The 26,935-nt window shown below is 31.7% G+C and overlaps 1 protein-coding gene across 1 annotated transcript in view; it reads left to right on the forward strand.

The window, feature by feature from the left end:
• Positions 1–2,045: 2,045 nt before the first annotated feature.
• The window catches only part of LOC145277742 (phosphatidylinositol-3-phosphatase SAC1-like), an 86,377-nt gene continuing 61,487 nt past the window's right edge, over positions 2,046–26,935 (forward strand). Inside the window, exon 1 of the mRNA XM_080129460.1 lies at positions 2,046–2,164. Coding sequence (XP_079985586.1) covers positions 2,136–2,164 — 29 coding nt within the window. The 5' untranslated portion in view covers positions 2,046–2,135. The remainder of the gene's footprint in view (positions 2,165–26,935) is intronic.

Raw genomic sequence — 26,935 nt, forward strand, 5'->3', positions numbered from 1 at the left:
TACCATGTTGTTATTAGCCGGGAAGCATGCCAGCAGAACAGCGTTTCAAAGCCAGGCAGTTCTGGAATCTACATTTACATTTAGGCACAGACAGAAAGTGGGGAAAATCATATATAGTGATTTTAGCTAGTCAAATGTTTTTCGCAAAAGTTTGGCAATGGGAGAATATAGATTGGAGTTCAGATGAGCACTTACCATGAAAATAGCGATGGAACAGAGACAGACTTGTGATGTCTCTTCTGTGGGAAAGAGGTTGCAGTGAGGAGAAAAGGATATTACCAATTAAGTTTTGAAGATGGTTTTGAATGCTGTTAAAGCAGGATAGTGTGCTCCGAGCAGCCGCTGCACAGATGTGGCATGTTGTACGAATACATAGAGGTCAAATTTGTAGTGATATACAAAAGAAAACATGTTCATTTTGCAACAAAATGATTTGTATGCATATGCGCCACAAAGCTAATCAATTGAAAATGTTTATATTTCAAACTGCTAGTGTCTCTGCTTCAATACAAAATCATGTTTTCACAAGTCAGTGTGAATTGACCAAGGCAACAAAATCGGGAAATTAATCAATAGGAATTTGACAGTCAGGCTCAACACTTAGTTCATTCGCCATCAAAGAGATTCAAATTATAAATTTATTTTTCTTATAATAGTAATCAGAATATTCGATTTAACTCACAAAATATATTTGGTTTATCTTTTGGATTTTCTTTCCTAATAAAAAACTTCCCAAAAGAGCAAATAAACAAAAATGTTTATTATATACTAGTAGAAATACCCATCGCTGACTCGGTTCAAAAAGAGCCTTCAAAAAATGGACTCTGATTTACATAACAATATAAATAACTTGTCAATTCTTTTAAGCTGGTATTTATTTTCTACATACTTTTTGCATCTTATTTTCCCTTTCGTCTTATAGATATATAGACAGACACACACACAGATGTTGAGCTTTATTACATCATCCTGTAGATGTACAGACAGACAGATATACAGACACACAGACACACCCGAAATTTCTTGAATCATCTTTGCAGTAGAGGGGGCAGTAGTTGAAATCTTTATTGACATAAATATATGAACAATAATTAGGGTTCTCCATTATAAGTGACATAGGGCCCCACCTCCATTGGTGGGAATAAGCAATGTAACCCATAACCTCCCCTCTTCCCATGGTGGGTTATCATTGTTACTTGTGGCGGTGGTAGTGGCGGTGGTGGTGGTGTTTGGTCTGTTGTTGGGTCACCATCATCATTGCCACTTATGCGGTGGCATGCTAACCGACTCGACATGTACAACTGGTGGGATGTTGCCATTGCCATCCTGCTTTGAAACCCCCAGTGAAGTGTGAGATGGGGGATCGCTCATAGACCACTTGATTTCAGGCTGAGGGTGTCATACTTATAGAGCAACCACCATACTGTGATCTATTGAGACTAAGCCCTCAACCGACCTGATTCGTACTCAGTGAGGGATGACCGTCCGCCCGTCTATCCGTCAGTCCGTCTGTCCTTGGCAAATGGCTAAAGAGATCTGTTAGAACATCCATTTGGTTTTTCAAGGCTCATTCTTGCAAAAGGTTATCATCTGCCCACTCTCTCATTAACACTTTTATACAGCCTAACATCACAAGTGCATTTACGAAGTTTTATCACAGTACAAACATAAAGGCTTAGTGCATAAAATCAACAGTAGTTTGAATAAGATAAGAGTATGCTGAAAATGAATGTTTCCATTTAGAGCACAAGCGAACCATGATACTTGACTTTTGAGTTTTAAACTTTAATGCAAGCCATTATATAAAAATAATTTTATAAAATAAACAGTAGTAAACTACAATGTAATGTGGAGGAAGTCACTGCAGAGAGGTATATGAATCCTCGTGGATCCCCGACTAGAGCAGGCTCAGGCAATCAATCGATTTGATTTTAAAAAATGGGAGATTTCACGAATTTGGAAACGTTAAACATTCGTGGAGCCTAATTCAATTACGGGCACCGTCGGGTCTCGCTGCGAGTGAGATTTAAAAGTTGAATTTAGACAGAGAAAAATTATGATTATCTCCCTTGTTTAAATGTAATATTTAACTCTTCTGCTTCTGAAGGAGTAAAAACCATTCTGTCACAGATGTTATGATGGCTGTTCACGACTCACTTCGTTTGTAAGCAAATTATTCAACAACTTTTAAGCTTCTTTATTAGTTTTGTTTTTATTACCATTTTAGTTTAACAAACGTGTTATTGCTTTTAATATTTCTACTTTATGCAAGAATTCTATTTAAATGTATATATATATATTTAAATAGATGCTTGTTTATCTTGGTAAATGAATGATTCATGACGTGGTCAAAAAAAAAAAAAAAAAAAAAAAAAGGCGGTGTATTCGTTTCTTTTTCCCTCTGCATTTTTTTTTTTTTTTCGTGAACAATTAATTCATAATTTATGTAATCTCGTCAATTAAATAATCCCCTATTTTGTACATCAATGAAGCCTTAAACTATGAGTATGGATAAGTAGAAATGTTAACGCTGTTATTTTAAAGTTCTAGCAGTGGTGGTGACTCTGGTGGGCCGGTGGGGTTTCACTTTTTTTCCTGATTTTATTATTATTTTTTTCTCCTTAATTTTCTGCAATCTAACGATTTTTTTTTTTTAACAAATGACAGTGTTTATATAGACCAGTCCCCACGGCTGCCTATCTTGGCTCGGTAAAATGTAGTTAACGAATTACGCCAATCGGGGGAGAACATTCAACACGAAATTAAACTCTGGTTCCTAAAACCGAAATCAAAACACTTTATTTATTTACATATTTTTATTTTATTTTACAAACATATATATATATATATATATATATATATATATATATATTATATATATTTGTATTTATTATTGTTATAAAGTGTCGCTACTCGATCGATTCATTTTCTTGGGTAACAAGTGTTGCAAGATATTTTTAACGTTGATTTTCAAACTTTATCGTTCTATTAAGTTTTTTTGTTTTTTAATCTTTTTATTTACTAATTGAAGAAATACTAATTAGTTTAGAAATCTGCAGTTTTTAGTACATTTTTTTCCATTCAGCATGATGGAAATGTATCTAATGAAATTTCGGATTTGTATTACTAACTGTGCTGTCTGTACACATAGATTCGGAAAAGTTGTCAAAAACAAATATATAACAAATAAATGTTATCAAAGGCAAGATAAGTTACTTTTCTACCTAACTGGATATGTTTTTAGTGTTTTTATTTAATGTAACATGTTTATTCAGCTCGAAAAACACAGTGTTTACCGATGTATTGGAAAGTTGAAAATGGCGCCCGACTCTCTCTTTCACACGGTAAGTTTGGGAAAAGGAGTTAAAAATAAAAACTAGACAAAATGCTGTTAGAAACTCACTTTGTATATGTTATCGTGACATAGGGCCTATATATTCGGTGGGTTTTTAACAGTATTTTGTCTAGTTTTTATTTTTAATTCCTTTTCTCAAACTTACCGTGTCAAAGAGAGAGTCAGCTGCCATTTTTAACTTTCCAAATACATCGGTAAACACTGTATGTTTTTCGAGCTGAATAAACATGTTACATTAAATGAAAACACTAAAAACTATCCAGTTAGGTAGAAAATGAACTTATCTTGCCTTTGATAACATTTATTTGTTATATATTTGTTTTTTGACAACTTTTTCGAATTTATATGTACAGTAATACAAACCCGAAATTTCTGAGGTTAAAATTGTCTAAATGGGAAACTTTTTACGGTTGAATTAGCCGGATTAATTTTAACCCCCTAATATTTTTATCATGAATTATAAACTGGTTTTTGAAGGTCAACAACACAAGCTGAATACATAATTTCTGTGTTAATAAAATTGAAATACCATTTTTCCTGTATGCATTTCTCGTACCAACAAAATTTTGATAATTGCACTTTTTGATTTACTGTTGTGTCAATCGAATATGTGGAGGGGGGGGGCAACAGCGTAGTAAAAAAAAAAAAAAAAAAAAAATTAAATCCACCAGAATATATTTCTATTTCTTGGATCTTGTCCAGAATTCAAACTTAAAAAAAAAAAAAAAAAAAATTATGATGTACGTATTCGTCATAGGACAAAAATGTAGTATTAAAAAATCATCTAAAATGATCAGTTTATTTTATTTTTTATTTATTTATTTTTTTTTTTAACTAATAAAATCAAATTATATGAGGATGGCATGTTTCACTTTGCCGTCTTTAAAAATCATCACTGGTTGGTTATCTCTCCCTTAACAACCTCTCCAGAAATAGAGATCAAAATCAGTCTTGTAATGGCTACGATTAATAGTAAATCGCTAATGTAAAACAAAAGCAAAAAAAAAAAAAAAAACGAAAATGATTTCCTGATTATGCTAGGTAGGTAAGCTAGTTCTTAATATTGTAGATGGCCAGTGTTTGTTGTGTGCTTTTTACTAGTTCGCTTGTCAGGATTATTGCATGAATTTTTCCTTAATCTTTTCTCTTAATCTTTACCGTTAGCTTCATCGACGCAGTACGCACAAGGATGTTATCTTACTTTTTAAGCTAGTTGTATCTCTACTAGGTAAATTTTGAGGACAGAATTATTCTTTTTGTTTACATATTTTTAGTTGAATGTTTATATTTTTTTATCACATGAAAGAAAAATGTTTCGCATATACATACTTTCAATCCATATTATTTTATTCTTTCAATTACTGTTCTCATCTTGAGTGTTATTTTCACGATGTTCTTGTCGATGTAACCTCCGACCTTCTTCAGGTGTATCTTGCCAAAATCTACATGGAATTTTGAACAGAACCCTTCATTTAATCAGCCATAGTTGTGTAAAAGTTGCAAGTAATTTGTAATTGTATTTTGAGTATCGCCCACACTCAGGATTGAACTTTCAGCCTTCAAAAGTGTAAATTTTACAACTGAATTTTTACGAAATACTTTATCCACTAGGCCATGGGTCATTATGCAATGACCTATGGTGCAGTGGATAGAGTACAAATAATAAAAATAATCAATCCTGATCTCAAATTCAGAAACACATTTTTAATGTCTAATATTAACATCAACCACACACATGCAGCAAAAATAAAAATGGAGAATAAAGATGAAATTTTTCAAAGGTGTAGTTCACAATTATTACCCTTTATTGGGGTGGTAGTATTTCACTTAGGCTGGTATCAAATTGTTGTATGAATTTGATTTAAAACATTTGGGATATTTTAAGTAGGGTAATCCATAGTGTAAATGTGGTATTGTGGTGATTGCTGAAGTGAAATTGTTGGACAAATGAAATAGTGCTTTTTATTTATTTATTTTTTTTTTTTTTCTTATTTTGTTCTAGATGTGGATGGGGAATTTTTTATTTATTAAATGATGCTATTATAGGTGTTACCATCTTGCTTGCCGCTTCTAAAACTATGGCAATATAAAATGTTCTTTTTATTTGTTGTTGTTTTTTTTTTTAATTTTCTTATTGAGGAATTCTGATATTCACCCATTATCTCATACATTCTAGCTGAGAAATCTTTTTAAGATTCTAACTGCCCCTTTAAGTGCAATTATTTGTATTTCTCTTACACTTGGTTCACTGATGCCAGATAGTTTTAAAAAATTCTTTTTCATTAGTATAGTTGCTCTTATACTTACTGGAATGATAGAGATCCTCCTAAGATTTCAGCTTCTTTTCCTGTTATACATAAGACATTGATATCTTTTCCCTCTCAGCTCTGTTTAAGTCTGCACCATTGGGGGCACTAACTTCTAAGGTTGTTTCATGCTCCTACTTGTCCTATATCATTATGTCAGGTTTAATAGCTCCATTTTCTAGGTAGGTAGCTGTAGGAATTGTATAGTCAGTGGATGGCGTATGACTTATTTCCAACTGTTTTTTATGGTATATTTTCTGAGGATTTGCAGCTGCATTCAATATTCAACTTGGTAAACGTTACCTTATGCTACAACAGAACACCGACCACTCTAATTTGTTTTTTTAGAGGTATTCGAGGTCGCTGACAACGAATCTGATAATCAAACCCACCGCAAATTTATCGTTTGCATGGTATGAACCCCTAGACCTTGGGATTATTTTGTGCCATTTCACCGCCTTCCGTAGTGTTCTTACATCATACATTCGTGTGCAAACAGGCGTAGTGAAGTGTCTTATCACATCGCATAAGAATCTTTCAAATAAGAAAGTTTAAAAAAAAAAAAAAAAAAATGTTAAAGATTCCTACGCGATGTGATAAGACACACCACTATGCCCGTTCGCATGCGAACGTATCGTGTAAGAAAAACACTACCAAAGTCGGTGAAATGGCACAAAATAGTCACATGGTCTAGGGGTTCATACCATGCAAACGGTACATTTCCAGCAGGTTTGATTATCAAATTCGCTATCAGTGACCTTGAAAACCTTTTAAAAAAAAAAACAACAGAGTGGTCAGTGTTCTGTTGTAGCGTAAGGTAACATTTACCTTCGACTTTTACAGATCATCCAGTGGAGATATTTATACACTCCATTGTGTAGCATTGTATAATAGCCATCTCAAATTATCTACTTTTGTATGGCAGAATCTGCACTTGTTGTTCTTTGGACATGAATATTTGTTGAGAATAATATTTATAGATTTTTCACAATTCTTATATCTCCAAAATTTGTTATAGTAAATATATTATTGGCATACAAAAAATGGGAGTGGCAGGATATAATATATATATATACATATATCTCTGTCTCTTTGTTAAAAGAATTTGTAAGGTTTTGGAGATAGATCTCAATAAACTATTAGTAAGGTTTTGGAGATAGATATTCATAAACTATATTACTCAGTGAACTTAGTTATGTATGTTGCATTTTGATTAAAGGAGTTAAAATATAATTGTGGTTTGGTTGTTTTGTTTTATAATATATCAACCCTTTTCAGGTTATTTAATCTTGAATTCAGTCATTTTGGTAAAAGTTTTTATGCCTTTCTTTATATCTTCAAATATTTATCCATCATGTTCGGTTTGATTTATAGAGGAAAATTTTTGTTTTTGGCTTTACAAAACCTGATTGAGTTTTGCAAAGGAAAAAACAATATCAATATTTGGTGCATTTTAGGTCTGGAATGCCAGTATCTTCAGACAGCCTGATCTGTTAGCATGAGAGATAATTGTGGAGTTTTTGTTAGCACTTCATATCCACAAAAACTGTTAATTATAATTATTATTCATAATTTAAAAATTAACAAAAATGTTCATCCTTTACCACCAGAATTTTTTATGCAATTATTACAAATTTTTTAATCATTAAACCCACACGTGATGGAAGTTAGCATGCAACTGATGCACAAACATAAACAAATTTCTCATCCACTTATTGAACCATGCATAGACCTCTACTTTGATTGAAGACCAGTTGGGTTGACAAGCCAGAAGAGTAAGAAATATTGTATTTTTTTTTTTTTTTTTTTTTTTTTGTGAAAGGTGACTTGAAAGTACAATTTGGTGGTAACGAGTTAATGTAGGGTTCAGAGCTTGGAGCAGGCAGATGCATTGATTCCTGGAAAAATGCTGGGCATGACTCAAAAGATATAAAAACTTAAATTTTATCGCAATTTATTTAAATTTGTTACTTTGCTTATTTGCTTACATTTCTCCCATTTAATCTATCTTTGCTCATAGTCCCCCTCCCCATTATATGTTACGAAATGTAAAGAATAAAAAAAAAATCTGGTGTTATAGGCTGGGTGCAAAAAGACATGGTTTGTCATTCAATTCCAGGCAGTACTGTGTCTTCTTGCATCATTAAACATAGATATCTTCATCTTACGCCAGTCTCCAGTAAACACATTATAGTGATTTCTGTCAACGTTAATAATACATAATATTCTTCTAGTTGTGTGAAGGCAATATTTGGGTTTTTAACAAAATGTGAACAAAATCTGTCTGAAATATGAACTTTAAAGGTACTTATTAAACCTGTCCTCATTTTGAGTAAAAGTAATTGACTTTCTGTGAATTGGCCTTTTTCCAACCTTTGTGTAATTTTGTAAGAATGATTTTTTTCGCTTGTATTCAGCCATCCATCAAGTTGGCAGAATTCCATAAAAATGACTCGATTGTTAAATTCTACTTTATAGATGATTGTCCAGATAACTTCATATTGATTTGGGATCCTTTCTGAAAGAAAAAAAAAGAAAAAAAATAATTTTATCATTGAATATGTATTTTTTGCGCAGAATTATAAAAACAACACATTTATTGTGTGTATATATATATAATTTTTTTTTTTAAAATATGATTAGCTATACCTACCATCTTTGTACTTGAATATTTTTCTTTTAACTATCATTGGTAAAAAAAAAAAAATATTTAAATGCTTACTTCTTTATAAAGAAATTGAAATGCATTCTGATGAATTTAATTTCATAAAATTCTTTTTTAAAATCAGATTTAAAAAAATTTATTTTATTGAATTTTTTAATTAATATAAAAAAATAAATCCAATGTGTAAAGGTTATGCTAAGAGAAGTGTTGTGTTTTTGAAATTTTGAGATAAGGATTGATAATTCGTATCACTTGAATTATTCTGATTTGAGCATTATTTACACAATGCTTTAGTCAATGTAACCTCCTGCCTTCTTTGGGTGCATCTTGTTGAACTCTGGAATCTGCACAGAATTTTGGCCGGAACCCTTTTTTAATCCACAAGGGTTGCATTCCATCAGCTGATGACTGTAGAAGTCTTGAGTAATTCGCAGTTATATTTTGAGTATCACCCACACTGAGGATTGAACAGTCAACTTCCAGAAGAGTGTAATTTACAAGTAAATTTCACCAAGTACATTATCCACTATGCCACGGGTCCTGGTGGACAATTCTCGTATGACTTTTAGGAGCCTTAAACTTATTTTTGCTTTTAAATGTACAATTTTACTATTTATCACTGCTGATTCTTAATCCAGAAATATTGGAGAGTTCAACAAGATACACCTGCAGAAGGTCAGAGGTTACATCAACTGAAACGTTGTGCAAATAACACTCAAGATGAGAACAGTAGTCCTAAGGGAAGTGGTTTTACAATTAATAGAGAGAAAATAGCTTCAATTTCATATTCTGCTGCAAAGAAAGTTGTCTCTCCCTCTACCAGGATAGTGAACTTTTTACACCTGCCAATATCCTACACTGCTATAAAGTCTCTATTCACCCATGCATGTAGTATTCTTATCATATCTGGACTGGTGCACCAACCACTAGTCTCTCTCTCTCTCTCTCTCTCTCTCGGACAGGGTACAAAAAGAGTCTCTAACCTAATAAATCTTGCACTGCTCCAGTGAAGTGATAATGGTTGAAATTAAATGTTTAAAAAAAATAGGTGATTAAACGAACGTCAACATATGGTCTTCTAAGTCAAATGTCACACCATAGTAGTAGAGAAATGAAATCACAGCGTGAATTTTGTAACATAAGTCACTGAAATTAAAGATACAGACGACCTTGTTTCGTAAATCGGAGATATTATAATCTAGGAAGTATATAAAAAGTTGTAAGAAACAGAGAGCCCCTCCTCCTCCAAAAGCCTTTGGTGAACATACAAAAAATACACACACACTTTCGCTTTTATATTATAGGCTAGCGGGGGTACCTGGCGTTGCCCGGGTGTTTGTAGGTGTGGAGGCAGGGGAGGGATAAAGCAGAACAAAAAGGAAACTTAACCCTGTTTAAATTTAAAAAAAAAAAAAAAAAAAAACGGTATTAAATTTCTATAAAACATAAAACAAAAAAGCAATTTTTAAAAATGGAAGAAAAAATCTTTTGTAGGTGTAAAAGAAAAAATAAAGGGGGTTAGTGGCAGGTAGGCTCTAACCCGGAGCCTTGAGGCCAATAGGCTGACGACATACACCTGCGCTACAGCAACGGAAGCAATGTAAGACGTTTAATTTGGGTATTAAAAAGTGAATGAGTTCAAATTGAGGTCAAACATCACACTATTCCGCAGTTAACAATTTCTGCGAGACAGTTTTTAAGTGCGTGTTTAATGAAGTCAAATCCGCACTTAATTTTACTGATAGTTCTTTTGAATTTGTTTTTTTTTTTACCCAACTTTGTCTGGTTTTGTTTCCCCAATGTGTTGGAGAAACCAGCTCCCCCGTTTATTAAGGGAGTGTCCAAATGAAAGCAATTGTCTGATATGATGATTAAAACTGACATCGACTAAACGTATATTGCTTTCTGGATGCTACCAGCCCGTAGGCCGAAAACAGCGCCTTAGTTTCACCAGTTTCGCTTTTATTCGAAAAGGCCGAATCAACACAAGAGGGGCCGAAATATCAAGAATTGTATAAAACTCGATGTAAATAAATCTAGCTGCGACACGCGTTCGCAATTCATACATATGATCTACAGGGTATATAAGTTCTAAGCGATGGTAACCCCCTCCCCCCAGAACAAGCCTTTCTTGGACATACAAAAACTTGCGCGTGCGTTTTGCCTTATATATATATATATATATATATATATATATATATCTATATATGTAAATATCTCCACTGGACCATCTGTTAAAAAATAAAAAGTTGAATATCAATTGCGGCAGTAAGTCCTGGGAATACATACCAGAAAGAACAGTTGGAAATAAGTTGTGCACCATCTGCTATAACTATGCAATTCCTATAGCTACATATCTTGAAAACTGAGCTATTAAACCTGATATAGTAATATGGGATAAGGAGAAAGAAGCAACCTTAGAGATTAGTGTGCCCAATGATGCTGAGTTAAACAACTGAAAGTGAAAAGATAACAAAATACCAAGGTCTTATGTATGACATGAAAAGAAATTGGTATCTTAGGAAGATCTCCATCATTCAACTGGACACATGAAAAAAAATTTCAAAAGCTACCTAGGGAGCCAAGTGCAAGAGAGATATAAACAATTGCACTTAAATGAATGGTTAGGATCTTAAAAAGATCTCTCAGTTGGAATGTATGAGATAGCAAGTGAATGTCTGGCATCCAGTAGGATACTCTATTCCTAGCTAAAATAAAATAATTTTTTTTTAGATAGCATTCTGATTGTTAAAGGGAATAAGCATGTTTAACAAGGCTTTTTGAATCCAACGTTTTATTTTTATTTTTAAATAAATAAAAATCTGTTAATAAGTGATTTGTATCTTAAAAAAGAAGAAAAAAGATGACTCCCACGTAATAAAAAGAATTTTTTTTTTTTTTATTCATCGGAGTTGGCCAATTTTCACAAACTCCAGCTCTAAGAAAGAACATGATTTTGCACTGACTACAACTCCACAAACTTGTAAAACTATTCATGCAAATGTTTTCTTTCCTTAAATGGTGACATTGAATGATATGCTTGTATATAATACACTGACTTATTGTTGTTCTCTCGGCTATTATTAATGCATGGTTTAGTTTGTTTGTTGTTTTTAAGGTGGGGGTCTTATTTATTGTCATTTCTTTTTTACTTTTTCTTGTAAATATAAGAGCCATGGCTATACTTATGTGTATTGAATTAAGTTGATAAAATTGTTGAAAAAATCCTCTTAATTTCAGAAATGTACAAGGGTAGTTCCAAAAGTAAAGCCTCCTATTTTTTTTTTTTATTATTTGGACTACTGTTCTTATCTTGAGTGTTATTCTCACAATGTTTCAGCTGATAAAACCTCTAAACTTTTTGACATAATGGATAAAATACTAGTTAAAATTCAGTTCCAAGTGACACTCTTTTGGAGGGTTAGGGTTCAATCCTCAGTGCTGGTGATATTAAGAATGCTATTGCAAATTATTTAAGTCTTCTGTCTGGTCATAGGTAACAGAACAAGCACATGCTTCCTCCATGGATTAAATAAAAAATGCCATTCAAAATTCTGTGCTGATTACCTAAGTTAATGGAAAGATTCTGGAGTTTTACAAAATACATCAGAAGGTTGAAGGTTGAAATATTGTTAGAACAACACACAAGATGAGAGCAGTAGTCCAAATAATATAAATTATCAATCCTCATCTAAAAACTTCAGAAAGATAAAACTTTAAGGTTATAGTTAGCTAGCTAGCGTACTTCCGAACTTCCGGTGTAGCACTACCAGAAGTAGTGACAAGTGAATGAGTTCCTTCACTTTTATTGTTCTTCAGTATTTCTATTGTGAAGCAATTCATTGATATAAAATAGAAGAAAAAGACATTATTGAAAAGTAAATAATAAAAATTATACAGATATAAATAACACGGTTAATCTTTATTTGCACGTTTAATAACAAAATTTAAAAAACTAAAGTTTTTATTTTATTTGAAATTTTATATGTTTATGGAAGTATAAAAATAAAATTATTGAAATCAAAATAAAAAAAAATGTCAAATCTAAAAAAACGTTTCAAATACATAATACTCTCAAAATAGTTGGCTTTGAGCTGCCACAGCAATTCTTGCAGATGACTATTGAAAAAGTCTGATTGTGGTATTTTTATCTATATACTTTTAATTTTTATTGTGTATTTTCCAATAATGTCCTGGTTTCAGTATGGTTAACAGTGTTATCTATTTTTTAACCAGGTATATTATTATTATTTTTTTGCTTTGTTTTTTAGCCCAGCCCCCCCCCCCCTACAAAAGGAGTGTAGGTCTGTGTATTTACCCTTGCCCGTTCGTCTATCTGCACTTTTCTCAATAACTACGCCTTGGAATTTTTGGAAATTTTGTACAAGCATTAAACATGATATGAGTCAAATTATGGTTGGGTCCTACCCCCTCTAGTGTGCTTATTAAAAAAAATTGATGCCTTGGATTTTTATAAAACTTTCTGAAAAGTTGTAACTAACTGATTTCTATATAATTTTTTTTGTCTATATTTCATGATGATTCTTGGGCTAATAAAAACACTCCATTTTTGGGACTATTTTACCATATACGTCCAAAAATTTTTGTGTATGTCTATTTAGCAGTTTTGCATGGTGCTGAACTCAAATTTAAAAATGTTAAGGCTTTGGGGACTTTTGGGGCTAAATGGCAGGGTGGGAGGAATGATGGACTTAGTCATTTCTTTTTTTGCATGGTGCATAACTCAAATTTACATATGTTAAGGCCTAAAACTGCATCATTTGTTCATTTTCACTAGAATTTGATGTCCCCCTGGAGACTTTTGGGGCTAAATGGGGGAGGGGGCAAATGCTGAACTAGTCATTCCTTTTTTTTTTTTTATGCCTCGTTCACGGTGCACTCCCGGGGCACCATGCATGCTTCACTTGTTTTTTTTTTTGTTTTGTTTTTTTACATTAACCGAAATGTTGCGCAGATTACCCAAGATAAGAACAATTATCCAATTAATCTAGAAAAGTATGAACTTATTTGTCTTTATTTTTTTTTTTTTTGTTGTTGTTTTAACTACCCAGATGATAACATTACAGAGGTCTTTCAAGCCATGGATCAAAAAATTTTTGGTTTTTGCCAACCAGGTGTTATGAATTTTAGCTGGCTTAAAAATAATAAAATTCATATTCATTTTTAATAATTTTTAACTAATTTTTGTAATTTGCACAAAAATAAGTTAAAATCCTGAAACAATAATCATCAAATTAAAAAAAAGAAGAAATTCATGATTAACTGTCATCATAAAATGCTACTGCTAATAATGTCTTTTCTGGCTAACTGAAAAAGATAAACTAGAAAAATATGTGGTAATTGAACTGTGAAATAAATGTTTCATATATTAAGTCTTTTCAATTGTTTTTACTATTAAGGAAAATCTAATATATAAACGCCTATATGTCTGTCTGTCTCCATATTTTCAAACTCTATCTCCTCCAAAACTAAAGGACCTCAAATGATTGGATTTTTTACAGGCCGTCCTTTTCTGGGTCTTTAGCCGGTTAAAGTTGTTTTTAAAGGAACAAAAATTTTTTTTTTTAAATCGTTAAATATTTTGTACATTCATCTTAGTTTATTCTTAATTGGTATCGTCATCAGCTTTGCATGCTAGTTTCGGTTTTCAATTCTAGTTGATGGTACCTAAATTTTTTTTTTTTTTTTTTTTTGCGATCACGACTCTATAATAATAATAATATATATATATATATGAAATCTGGACAAATTTAAATATCATATTTAAGCGTATTTTATGCCCATGCAATGCTGTGCGCCAACCCCCCACCCACCCACTAGTTTCCTGTAACTTTTCTTAATAACTATGCATATCTTGTATCTTTTTAGTTTCCTGTGTGGAATAACAGGGAAAAGAAAAATATTTGATTCTGTTTTTCTAAAGATAAGATAAAAGATGATCACTTGACCTTTGACCTTATTCACATGATACCTCCATTCTATATGTACCTTGATATCTATTCTCAGATCGCTTAATTCCCAAGCCCCAATCATACAGGGCTAAATATTCAGGACTTTTTAAAAAGTCAAGAGTACAAATCTCTTTCCCTCTGTATAATTTCATTTAAAAGCATGATTCTATCCACCAATTTTTAGCCTAATAATGATTTTGTATATCATAGCATTGAATTAGTTTTGGGGTCTAACCTCTTTCATTTTTTTAAGGAGTATGACTCCATCCCTTATTGAAAGCCTACTTTTTCTATTTAAAAATTATTAGCTTGATACCCGGCATTGCCCGGTCATACAATACTCTTAAACATGATATAAATTTATGCAGATTGCGTATGTATTATTATAGAATCAATCCTCTATTGATTATTATATATTACGAGGAATAATTTACTCAGTGGGCATATCATGTTTGCAAAAAATATTTTTTTAAAATAATATTAATAATGATGTTCATTCAAATTCTGTCTGTGTTTGTTTACAATATCATGTCAGCTGATATTTGGGTTTGATGATGAATGCCCTTAAAAAATCACTTCTGATTAATGTTTAATTTTAAAATATGCAAACGAAATGATTTGCAGCGATTTTAAATGATGCATCTTTTATCATAAATTGAACTCATTAATAAATGAAAAAAATTAAAATAAAATGGTGAGGTACACCTGGGCTCTAACGGGGGACCATTTGATTTATAATCGAATGCTCTACCACTGATCTATATCTCTAGATAATAATAGTTCTGTTTTTGTTATGAAGAAATCATTTGCTGAGAATTAGCTTCCTTGGCAGTTTAACGTAAAATATTCCCCCTGTAAAAATTCGTTTTTATCTATAAGAAAGAAAGATTATTTTTAGGATCGGATTTTTTCGATTTATGATACTTATCAGATGAGTTTCTGTACAAACAATATCTAAGAACACTGCCAGACATATAAATTACCTTTGTATAAAATTTACAATAGATAGGTTCAGCCGTTTTGGAACCTATAAGGAAGAAACTCGCATACACACACACAGTGACTTTTATATAGTTGTAGAAATTAAAACAAACTTAAAATACTCTATCATAGATATGTCAGCAACTTCATGAAGATTAATTTGAAAATTTGTATGTACTTATTATATCGTAGATGACCATTCAGGTTTAATAATGGTTTACTTTTTAAAGAACAAATCTGATACCCTGCTAGCAACTGAGAAATATCTAGCCGACATGGCCCCCTACGGTGAAATCAAGTGTATTCGCTCTGACAATGGTACGGAATTTACCAATAAAGACTTTGAACTTTTACTAATTAACCGTCATATCAGGCATGAAACATCAGCTCCTAGATCGCTACACCAAAACGGGACTGCTGAACGTGCGTGGCGGACACTTTTTGAAATGGCAAGATGCCTACTCATTGAATCAAAACTCCCTAAAAACCTCTGGACGTATGCACTTATGGCGGCAGCCTATATACGCGACAGGTGTTTTAACAGAACACTATCTAAAACTCCATATGGATCTTTCTGCAGTAAAAAACCAAATTTAAGCCAAATGCATATATTTGGTTCAACTTGCTTCGCATATATAGAGAAAAAGAGTAAATTGAATATTAAAGCCGACAGAGGTATATTTGTTGGATACGATAAAAACAGTCCAGGCAATTTAATATTTTTTCCGAAAAATAAAATAAAATAAAAAGAATCCGGTGTGTAAAATTCACAGACACGTTTAATTGTAAAGACGAAAACCCGTCATATGAAGAGGATGGAATTATATTACCTCAAATAATTAGAACAAACGAAAACAATAAAATGACGGAGACGAGAGTGTCCATGATGATGATGATAAAGTTGAGATATCCCGAAAGAAATAGAAGACGACCCGATTTTTTTGTGGTTGACAATATAAAGGATTATCAAATCGACTATTGCTGTTCAATGGTAAATGCGCCAAAAAGTTTCAACGAAGCAATTAATTCAGAACATTGTGATGAATGGAAAATTGCCATGAAAAAAGAAATAGATGCCTTAACCGAAAATGATACCTATACGGTAGTGCCTCTCCCAAGAGATAAACGTGTTATTTCTACCAGATGGGTTTTTACAAAAAAAGAGTACAGCATCGGGTGTAGAACAGTGCAAAGCAAGATTTGTTGCTAAGGGGTGCTCTCGGATTTACGGTAAATAATACTTTTCTACGTTTTCACCGACCACAGGCCTAACGGCAGTCAGGATTTTACTGCAAGTCGCATCACAATATGACCTAAACATCCATCAAATGGACGTAAAAATTGCTTATTTGAATGCCTCAATAGACTGAAATTTATATTACCCCTCCAGAGGGATTTATAATGAAAAATAAAAATAGCGTGTAGCGACTTAACAAGTCATTATATGGTCTAAAGCAGAGTGCTCAGTGTTGGAACACAGTATTCCATGATTATATTATTAAACAACAATTTAGAAAATGCGCTGTAGACCTCTGTTTATATACCCAACACAAAGACGATAAACTACTTATTTTGGTTTTGTGGGTCGATATTTTAATCGCATCAAATTGTGACATAATGTTAACTGATGTTAAGAACAAATTAAGTAAAAGATTCAAAATGACCGATCTTGGCAAAATATCCTGGTTTCTGGGGATAGAATTTACTCAAAGCAAAGGACTTGTTACGATGACTCAATCGAGATACATCGACAAAATACTATTAAAATTTGGAATGGGAGAGTGCAAGAAACGTTCTACACCGGTCGAAAATGATATTAATAAAAATATACACACAGAATCTGAAATAATAAATGACACACAATATCGCGAAATTATAGGTAGTCTTATATATTTGATGACTGCAACCAGGCCCGACATATGCTATACAGTAACAAAACTGTCACAAAAATTATCACGACCGACAATGAAGGATTTAAACAGAGCTAAACAAGTCCTACGTTATTTAAAACGAACTAAAGAACAGAAGTTCCACTTATGAGAAGGCTCTTATTTTTTTTTTTTTTTTTTTTTTTTTTTTTTTTTTTTTTTTTTTTGCATGAATATCAGCGGAAAACCCTAGGGGTAATGCTCAGAGTATATAGATTTCTATATATCAAAAAAAAAATAGTCCTGGACAAGACGTTAAACTGTATCTGTTTTTATTTGTATTAACACTTAAACCTACTAATACTTTTGCTTAAAAAAAAAAAAAAAAAAAAAATCTTTGTAATTTTCTTTTTTGACATTTGAACACAATTAAAAATGGCGTCTTTTTAAATGCTAAAATTCTAAGATCCAAATGATTTCTAATTTTTGTTATGTCTAAGTAAATATAAAAATATATATTTATTTTTGAGCAGAACAAACACAAGGGACTTCCCCATTATAAAAAATAGGGAGGATGTTGCAATATTTTGGACATGTTAATGGGGTATGATCCCACACAGTCGGACGATTCTATTTATAAACGATGCTGCTAAGAACTGACGAATCAAATTAATTCACGTTCTGCTACCAACCAGTCAGAAACCAGAATTGCTTCATGAATATTAAACCTTTTCTGGAGCAATTTCACATGTTCTTTCCTGGGTTTCGACACGGTAAGAATATTTTGTTCTGTGGAACTGTCTACTACAGACAAGTCACCTCCCAGGACTTGTGTGTAACAGCGAACCATCTGAAACTCAAAATGGCTTAAACTTCTAGAGAATGAATGCTCGTTTTTCAAAGGAATGCTTTAAAAAATGAGTATTCATTAATTATTCATATTTGGTTCCTTATTAGATGATTGGTCTTATTTAACTATTACACTGAATTCTTTTTATGCATCGTTTCTACATTGTGCAAAATTGTGTTGAATTCAGGATGAAAACGTTCTAGCATATTGACACGATTTTTGTGAATTTTATGTATATTTATAATTATTATTTACTATAATAATTATTAAATACCGACAGACACTAGTGTTTCATCCTTTCGGGAATCATCAGTGCAGGATGTCCCGATTAACGCCAGTCAAGAGACTCTAACCCCGGCAACAGAAGTCATGTCTAGCTTCATTAGCAAGGGGACCCGAACCACTAGGCTACCGCAAACCGCGAGAGATACAGTTGAAATTAAACATTTATTCTTATTAAATGCTTTTAGCGTCACTCAGTGATTTTATCATTATATGACGATCTGCACGCATTGGCCGACCGAATTTATTACAACTGAAATTGCTCAACGATAAGAAAAAAGTTTCTTAAAGGGGCTGACATTAGTATTTACAATAATAATTATTAAATACCTACAGACACTAGTGTTTCATCCTTTTGGGAATCATCAGTGCAGGGTGTCAGAATTAACGCCAGTTGAGAGAATATATATATATATATATATATATATATATATATATATATATATATATTCTCTTTGAAATTGAACTACCTCTATTTATTCCTTCAGTTGAATTTATATCTAGTAATTATTCTAATGTGAACATATATATAAATAAAACAATGTGTGAAAATATTTAACTGATAAACTCTTAAACTACTAGTCACATAACACTGAAATTAACAGAAAATAGTAATCATACACTAAGGATGGTTTATAACGAGTAAAAGTTTTGTTTGGATGGATGAATAACGCATAAAGAAATATGTCCGTAACTTGAAATGCAAAATGTTTGTTTCAACTTGCTGACATATTTCTGTTACTTTTGTACATGCGCAGATTATTTCTCTGTTGATAGCTCAAACAGTAGGGTATGCAGCTGCAGTGCTACATGTTTTGGTTTTGATTCTAGCTGATGGCACCCAAGTCTTTTTTTTTTTTTTAATTTTTGAAATAAGTACTATATACTAGACACAATATAATATTGAATAAAGAATTGGCTCTGTAATAATAAATGCAAAACCTGCAGGAATTAAAATATATTTAAGTGTATTTTATGACGGGACAAAGTCGGGCACCTCCGATTAGTTTTCAATAAATTTATAATCTATAATATAAAGCTGTGTGTGTCTGGTCACGAATAGGCTCCTATATGGTTGACTATTTTAAAAAACTGATTACATATAATGATAGAAGATGTATCGAGACACAGGAATGGGTATGTTTTATCTGGCAGAACAGTGGTTCATTAAAATTGTGGGGTCTGCATTCGCACCTGGTCTACAAAGTATGGAAATAAAAAATTTAAAAATTAAAAGAAAAACGTTTACAAGTGTTTCTGATATAGATGTACATAAGAATTCTTTGATAAGTATGTTTTAACTTAAATAGGGATGGTATAATAAAATTGTGTGGTCTGCGTTCGCGTCTGGCCTCCATAGAATGTAAATAGGCACAAACTTTAATAAAGACTTTTCATTTCTATCTGCGTAAATATACTTTGATAATTATGTTTCTGTTTGAAGAAATATGGTATAATAAAATTATAGGGTGTTCGTTCGCACCTGACCTCCACAGAATGGAAATATGTCACAAATTTTAACAAGGTTTTTTAATATAGATCCACAGAATATTTTGATAAGTGTTTCAGTGTGAACAGATATGGTATAATAAATTATGGGGGTTATCTATTTTATTTTTAATTTCATCATATTTTGCTTTGGTTTTGATACCCCCAAATTCAACCCAAATTTACAACCCTTCCTTTTCATAACCTATCATACTTTCATAAATCAGAGTCCATTTTCTGTAGGCTGTTTTTGAACCCAGTCAACGACGGGTACCTTTGCTAGTAAATAAATAAATCTAGAAGTGTAAGCCATGTTTAGTTTCAGAACAGTTTCCGATTGTTTGTTGTTCTGCACAAGTCCTGGGAGGTGACTGGTTTGCAGTAGACAGTTCTTGAGTTGGAATCCACAGAGCAAGAGATTCTTCCAGTGTTGACACGAAGAAGAAAACATATGCAAAATTGCTACAGAAAGATTTAATATTTATGGAGCAATTCTGGTAGCAGGAAATGAATTAATTCGATTCATCAGTTGATAGCAGCATCGTTTATAAATAGAATCTCCTGACTGTTCGAGATCTTACCCCATTATAGTAAAAAATATTCTAACATCTTCCTTATTTTTTATAATGGGGAAGTCCCTTTGGTTCATTCTGCTCAAAAATAAACATTTTTATATTCAATTATACATAACAAAATTAGAAATCATTTGGATCTTAAATTTTTAGCATGTAAAAGACGCCATTTTTAATTGTGTTCAAATGTCAGATATGTGTACAGAGAAGAGAAATAAAAGAAAAATGGAATATATTTTCACCTTAAAAGGGGATGGGTATGTGAAAAAGAAGCCATTTCTTAAATTCGATTATGCAGTTTTATTCAAAAAAACACATACATATAAATAAATTTACATGCAATATGTACCCGTTTAAAGAGTTGGTTTTTTTGGGGTTTTTTTTGTTAATTAAAACAATGAAAAAAAATAGGACATTTTTGGTAAGAAAGAAAACTAATGTGCACTAGGAAACAAAATAATAAAAGTCAATTGTAATTTATGCGCACCTTAACATAAGCATGCAAAAAGTATTTGTTGAAAAGAAAATTTGCACAGAAAATGTTTGCAAAAAGTGACTTTCTTTTTTCCTTTTTTTTTATTTCAGTAAAAGTGTTAGTTACGCATTAGTAGGTTAAAGTGTTAATACAAACAAAATGGGTGCAGTTTAACGTCTTGCCCAGGACTTATTTATTTTTTTTCAACATATAGAAATTTATATACATACAGGCCTGTGAAAAAATTATTCAGTCGAATCCCCCAACAAGTTTTGAAGAAAACCGCTTTAACTTTATTCTTGTTGTGGGTTTCGTGAATACATCAGCGATATTTTGTTCTGATATGTAATTCAAAATAATGGATTCCTTTTTCACCTCGTTTTTTATGAAATGGTATTTTATATCTATATGCTAGATCTTTGGTTGATTACCGTGTTCTGTGCTAAGACTATACTGGCTTGATTATCACAATTAATTACTACGGGGCTTTTAGTTAATTCTGGCTCTAAAATAGTCTTTAGGATATTTTTAAGGTAGAGTGCTTCCTGGGTCGTGTGATCACGATAAATTCTGCTTCACACATAGAGATACAATCTGTTACTTTTTAGATTTCCATGAAATAATAGGCCCATTTTCTGATAGTTTGAAACCATATCCAGATATACTTTTTTGATCTTCGTCGTTTCCTCAATCTGAATCTGAAAATCCCTCTAATTTTAGGGTATTTTTTGATTTTCAAAATACTAGCTTCTGTTCTTTAGTTCCTTTTAAATAATGGACTTGTTTAGCTCTGTTTAAAGCCTTCATTGTTGGTCTTGATAATTTTTGTGACAGTTTTGTTACTGTATAGCATATATCAGGTCTCCTTGCAGTCATTAAATATACAAGACTTCCTATCATTTGTCGGTATAATGTGTCTATTATTTCAGATTCTGTGTGTATATTTTTATTGATATCATTTTCAACTGGTGTAGAGCGTTTCTTGCACTCTCCCATTCCAAATTTTAATAGTATTTTGTCAATGTATCTCAATGGATTCATCGTAATAAGTCCTTTCATTTGAGCTGGACTGTTTTTATCGTATCCAACAAATATACCTCTATCTGTTTTTTGATATTTAATTTGCTCTTTTTATCTATATATGCGAAACAAGTTGAACCAAATACATGCATTTGGCTTAAATTTGGTTTTCTACCACAGAAAGCTTCATATGGGGTTTTAGATAGTGTTTTGTTAAAGCACCTGTTTCGTATATAGGCAGCCACCATAAGTGCGTACATCCAGAGGCTTTTGGGGAGTTTTGATTCAATGAGTGGACATCTTGTCATTTCAAAAAGTGTTCGCCAGGCTCTTTCTGCAGTCTCGTTTTGGTGTGGCAATCTAGGAGCTGATTTTTCATGCTTGATACGATGGTTAATTAGTAACAGTTCAAAGTCTTTATTAGTAAATTCTGTACTGTTGTCAGAGCGAATACACTTTACTTCACCGTAGGGAGCCATGTCGGCTAAATATTTTTTAGTTGCTAGCAGGGTATCAGATTTGTTCTTTAAAAAGTAAACGATTATTAAACCTGAATGGTCATCTACGAAATTCAACACATATCTATAATGTTCTCTGGCCATCAGTTCCACAGGACCGTTCCTATCACATTGCACCAGTGATAGGATTTTCTTGGCTTTCTTGTCTTGTATCTCGTTTTGATAGTTTGTCATTTTTTCCTTGTGTACAAACGTCACAGTTAAAGTTTTTTTATGTTTTTATTTTCATTCCATCAACTACAGTCAGCAATTTTTTGATATCTGGAATATTGCAGTGTCCAAGAATTTTATGCCATGTTTGTAGATCATGGCTGGTGGTTTTCGATGGGACTACGCTATTTAAATAATATAGTCTTCCATTTTCTTTAATGTTGAATACAGTTCCATTCGGGTACACCAGTTTTGATTTATTGGGGCTAAAGTTTATATTTGCACCTTGTTTAATGGCAGCTTGTACAGAAAACATATTTTTGTTTACATTTCGGGGTTAGAAGAGCGTTTTCTAGAATACAGAAACATAGTTCACCTTAGCGAGATTTTAGCATCACCTCTTTTCAAAACGATATCATTTACTCGACTCCCATCAGCTAGTTCTACAAAATGATTTTGTGGCTTAAAGTTGGGATCAAAATTGATAAAATCAGATTCCTTTGTAACCACATGTGCCGTTGTACCACTATCAACAAGAAAATTATTGTTTGTTGAAGTGTTAAATGTACATAAAAATAAGAATGTATGTTCGCTAACGAAACTCTCCATATTTTTAATGGAGTCGCCATTTTGAGTCCTGTATTTACATTGGAAACTCTTGTGATTAGGTCGTCCACAATTATAGCAAATAATTTTTGTATTTTTCTTAGGAGAAAAGTTGTTTTTGGCAAAGTTGCGATTTTTATTCCCGGCATGGGTATAATTTAATTTTGGTGTTTTTATGTGTGTATTTTTAAATTTCATGATATTTGTAGATTCGTTTTTTTCTGTGATCATTTTTTCAGTTTCCTCCTAACTTCTGAGTGCCACCTTAAATTGGCTAAAAGTCATGGGTTTTTCTTTCTGGGTTATCATGTTGGTAAATGGCTTCAAATCACTCGGTAATCCCTTTAGGACCATGGAAATTAAGACTGTCGCTTATAACTTCACCAGACATTTTTAAAGAATTTGAAGTCATTTCAGCTCTTAAATCAGTAATGATTTTGGCTTCTATTCATTTTAGAGAGGTCGGTTCAGTATATAATTTTGGGTTTTCCTTTCAATAAATAATGCTCTCTTAATATGTTCAATGCTTTGCAGCCATCATCCAGGGCTTCTCTCATTACCAGCGATAAACTTCGGTCATCTAAACATTGTATTAATTCCGCAAAGATAGTTGTGTTGTTTTCAATGAAGTCAGGGTCATTTCGGTTTTCAGGTTGTGTTTGAAGTACTTCGTGTAGCTTTTGAATTCGTACATATCCTAAAAATTTCACTTGCCACAATTCGAATTTTGATTCGGATCCATCGAAATAAAGACGCACGCTGGGCCAATAACCTCTAGAAGTCTAAGCCATGTTTAGTTTCAGAACAGTTTCCGATGGTTCATTGTTCTACTCAAGTCCTGGGAGATGACTGGTTTTGCAATCGACAGTTCTTGAGTTGGGATTCACAGAGCAAAAGATTCTTCCCGTGTGGACGCGAAGAAAACAAATGTGAAATTGCTACAGAAAGGTTTAATATTTATGGAGAAATTCTGGTTTCTAATTGGTTGGTAGCAGGACATGAATTAATTCGATTCATCAGTTCCTAGCAGGATCGTTTATAAATAAAATTTCACAACTGTGCGAGATCTTACCCCATTATAGTAAAAAATATTATAACAAGTCACTAAAAAATTGTGTATATAATAATACTGAAATTATGTTAGAAAAGATAATAAATAAAAAACACACATTTCAATCAAATAATTAAAACTAAATAAGACAATACATTTTTTAATCTTATAAATTTAATTGGCATAGCACATGAAGTATTAAGTAAAGTTCATTTCTAAATGATACTCTTCTTGAGGTTGAAGGTTCAATCTTAAGTGCGAGCGATTGGAAGACTACAATTGCAAATTGCTTAAGACTTGTACATGGTCATGGCTGACGGAATAAGAACATGCTACCCTTATGAATTAATCAAAATGTTCTGTTCAGAATTTCATACAAATTCCTGAGTTCACCAGAAAGACTCCAGAGTTCGACAAAGATATGCCTGAAGAAGGCCAGAGATTACAACAACTGAAATGAGTTATGTCCAAAAATTCAGTATGCAATGTTAAGACACCAGAAGTGGACTTGGTTTACATAAACGTGGAATGGAAGTCAGTAAACATGAACTGAAATATGAAACCATATGGAAATAATTGATTTAAAAAAAATTATTTTAGTTTTAACATTTGTGTTATGAAACAATAAAAAATAATGAACTTTCATTTTTTATATTTCTTTAATTTTTTTTTTTTTTTTTTTTTTTTTTTTAACATTTGTATTATTCCAGAAAAAAATCTAATGAGAATTTTTATTATTTACATTTCTTTAAATGGTGTCTCTTTGAAATATTATACTTATGTCTTTCACGGGTTTTATCACAGAAACTGGTCATAAATAATGTGTAAAAGTTTTTATTAACACTTATGTTATCAGCAGAAAAAAAAACAACTTATTTTAAACATTTGTATAAAAAGGTTTCTTAAAATGAATAAATAGAATTTCGTTATAAATATTGTATTACTTTTTTTAAATAAAATATTTCCATATGAATATATTTTAAATATTAAAAAAATATTTATAGAAACATAAAAAATAAAAGTTCATTATTTTTTTATTGTGTCATGATAAAACAAGAAGTTCTTTTATATGGTTACATTTTTCATTTCATGCTTCATGACTTCCATTCTATATTTAGGTAAAGCAAGTCCACTTCCAGCATTTTAACTTTGCATACAGAGTTTTTGGACATAATCCTGAAACATGAAAATAATGCTCAAGATGAGAACAGTAGTCTGAAAATTCCAAATAATATGTAAACAATAGCAGTAAAAATAACATTAAGAACAATAAAATAATAAAAACTGCAATTGTGAAAAAAAAAAAAAAAAAAAAAACATTCTTTCCCTTTACAAAATAATTGCCTAACAAAAACTATAATTTACCAGGGAACAATATATACAAAAAAAAAATTCTAAAAAGTACATAAAAAAAAAAATGTAGAAAAATAAAATTCTGGAGTACAAAAGGTCGTTTGTTTTAATGATACCACTTCCATCTTTGTAGCTCTTTAACATTTTGCATTGAAAAAAAAATAGGAGGCTTTACTTTTGAAACTACTCTTGTAAAGAAAATGTTACAAAACTGCAACTAAAAAAATGTGCACACATTTTAAGTCCAACCATTATACATATTGTTTTATCTTTATATATTCATATCTCGGTCATATACATGCCCCAAAAAGTTTTTTTTTTTTCTTTTTCAAATAGATGCACACAGAATTGCACTAACATAGCAAAACAAAATCTCAATTAACAAATTAAGCACAGTCATCATTTTTATTCACAAGATGCAATTAAAAAAAAATATTCAAAACAAGTGGAAGTAGTCACTAACAGTCTCGCATATATCTTATATCCGACAATTATATGTAAATAATCAGATGTTAATGACATTAATTGCCATGCCATTTTTAAAAAAACAATTCGGACATATTTAAACAACACTTAACTAACATTCCCTCTCCCTCCCACAAAAAAACTGGTATAGGATTATTCAGTTTTTAGCATATTAATTCTCTACACATGTTAACCCCCCCCCTTATTATCAATATACTAGATGGCTGCCCAGCATTACCTGGTCTTACAATATGCTTAAACATGATATTTTAATTTATGCAGATTGTATATGTATTATTATAGAATCAATCCTCTATTGGTTATAATATATTACGAGGAATAATTTGCCCGGTAGAGTAATTTGCAAAATAAATAATGATAATGTCGTTCAGCAAATTCTGTCTGTGTTTGTTTACAATATCATGTCAGCTGATATTTAGGCTTGACAATCTTAAACATAGTCTCTTTTTTATCTATAAGAGAAGAAAAACTATTTTAAGACCAGATTCTTTCAATTTTCGATACTTATCTGATGAATTTCTGTACAAAACATATCTAAGAACTGCCCGACATATAAATTAGATTTGTGTGAAATTTGAAAAAAGATAGGTTCACCCATTTTGGAACCTATGAGGTTGGAACTCACATATATACACAATTTAAAATTTGATGGTTGAAAAGACCAGACAAGTGCAAACATTTATTTTAATAAACATATCTATTTATTAAAATTCAAAAAAAAAAAAAAAAAAAAAAAAATTTTCTCAAATTTTTGAATAGTAAAATATTCTTTGTCAGAAAATACAGTTTTTTTTTTCTTTCATGTCATACTAGAAGTAATGCATGGTAGATCCTCAGAAGTTGGAAATTGAGGCTGGATGATGTATAAATGCCTGATTTAATTTTAAGTTCTTAATATCAAGTGCTTATTAGACAATAGATTTCCTATTATATAGAA

This window comes from Euprymna scolopes, chromosome 1, assembly GCF_053919585.1.
Source record: "Euprymna scolopes isolate OS-2025 chromosome 1, ASM5391958v1, whole genome shotgun sequence".
In the NCBI taxonomy this organism is placed as follows: Eukaryota; Metazoa; Mollusca; class Cephalopoda; order Sepiida; family Sepiolidae; genus Euprymna; species Euprymna scolopes.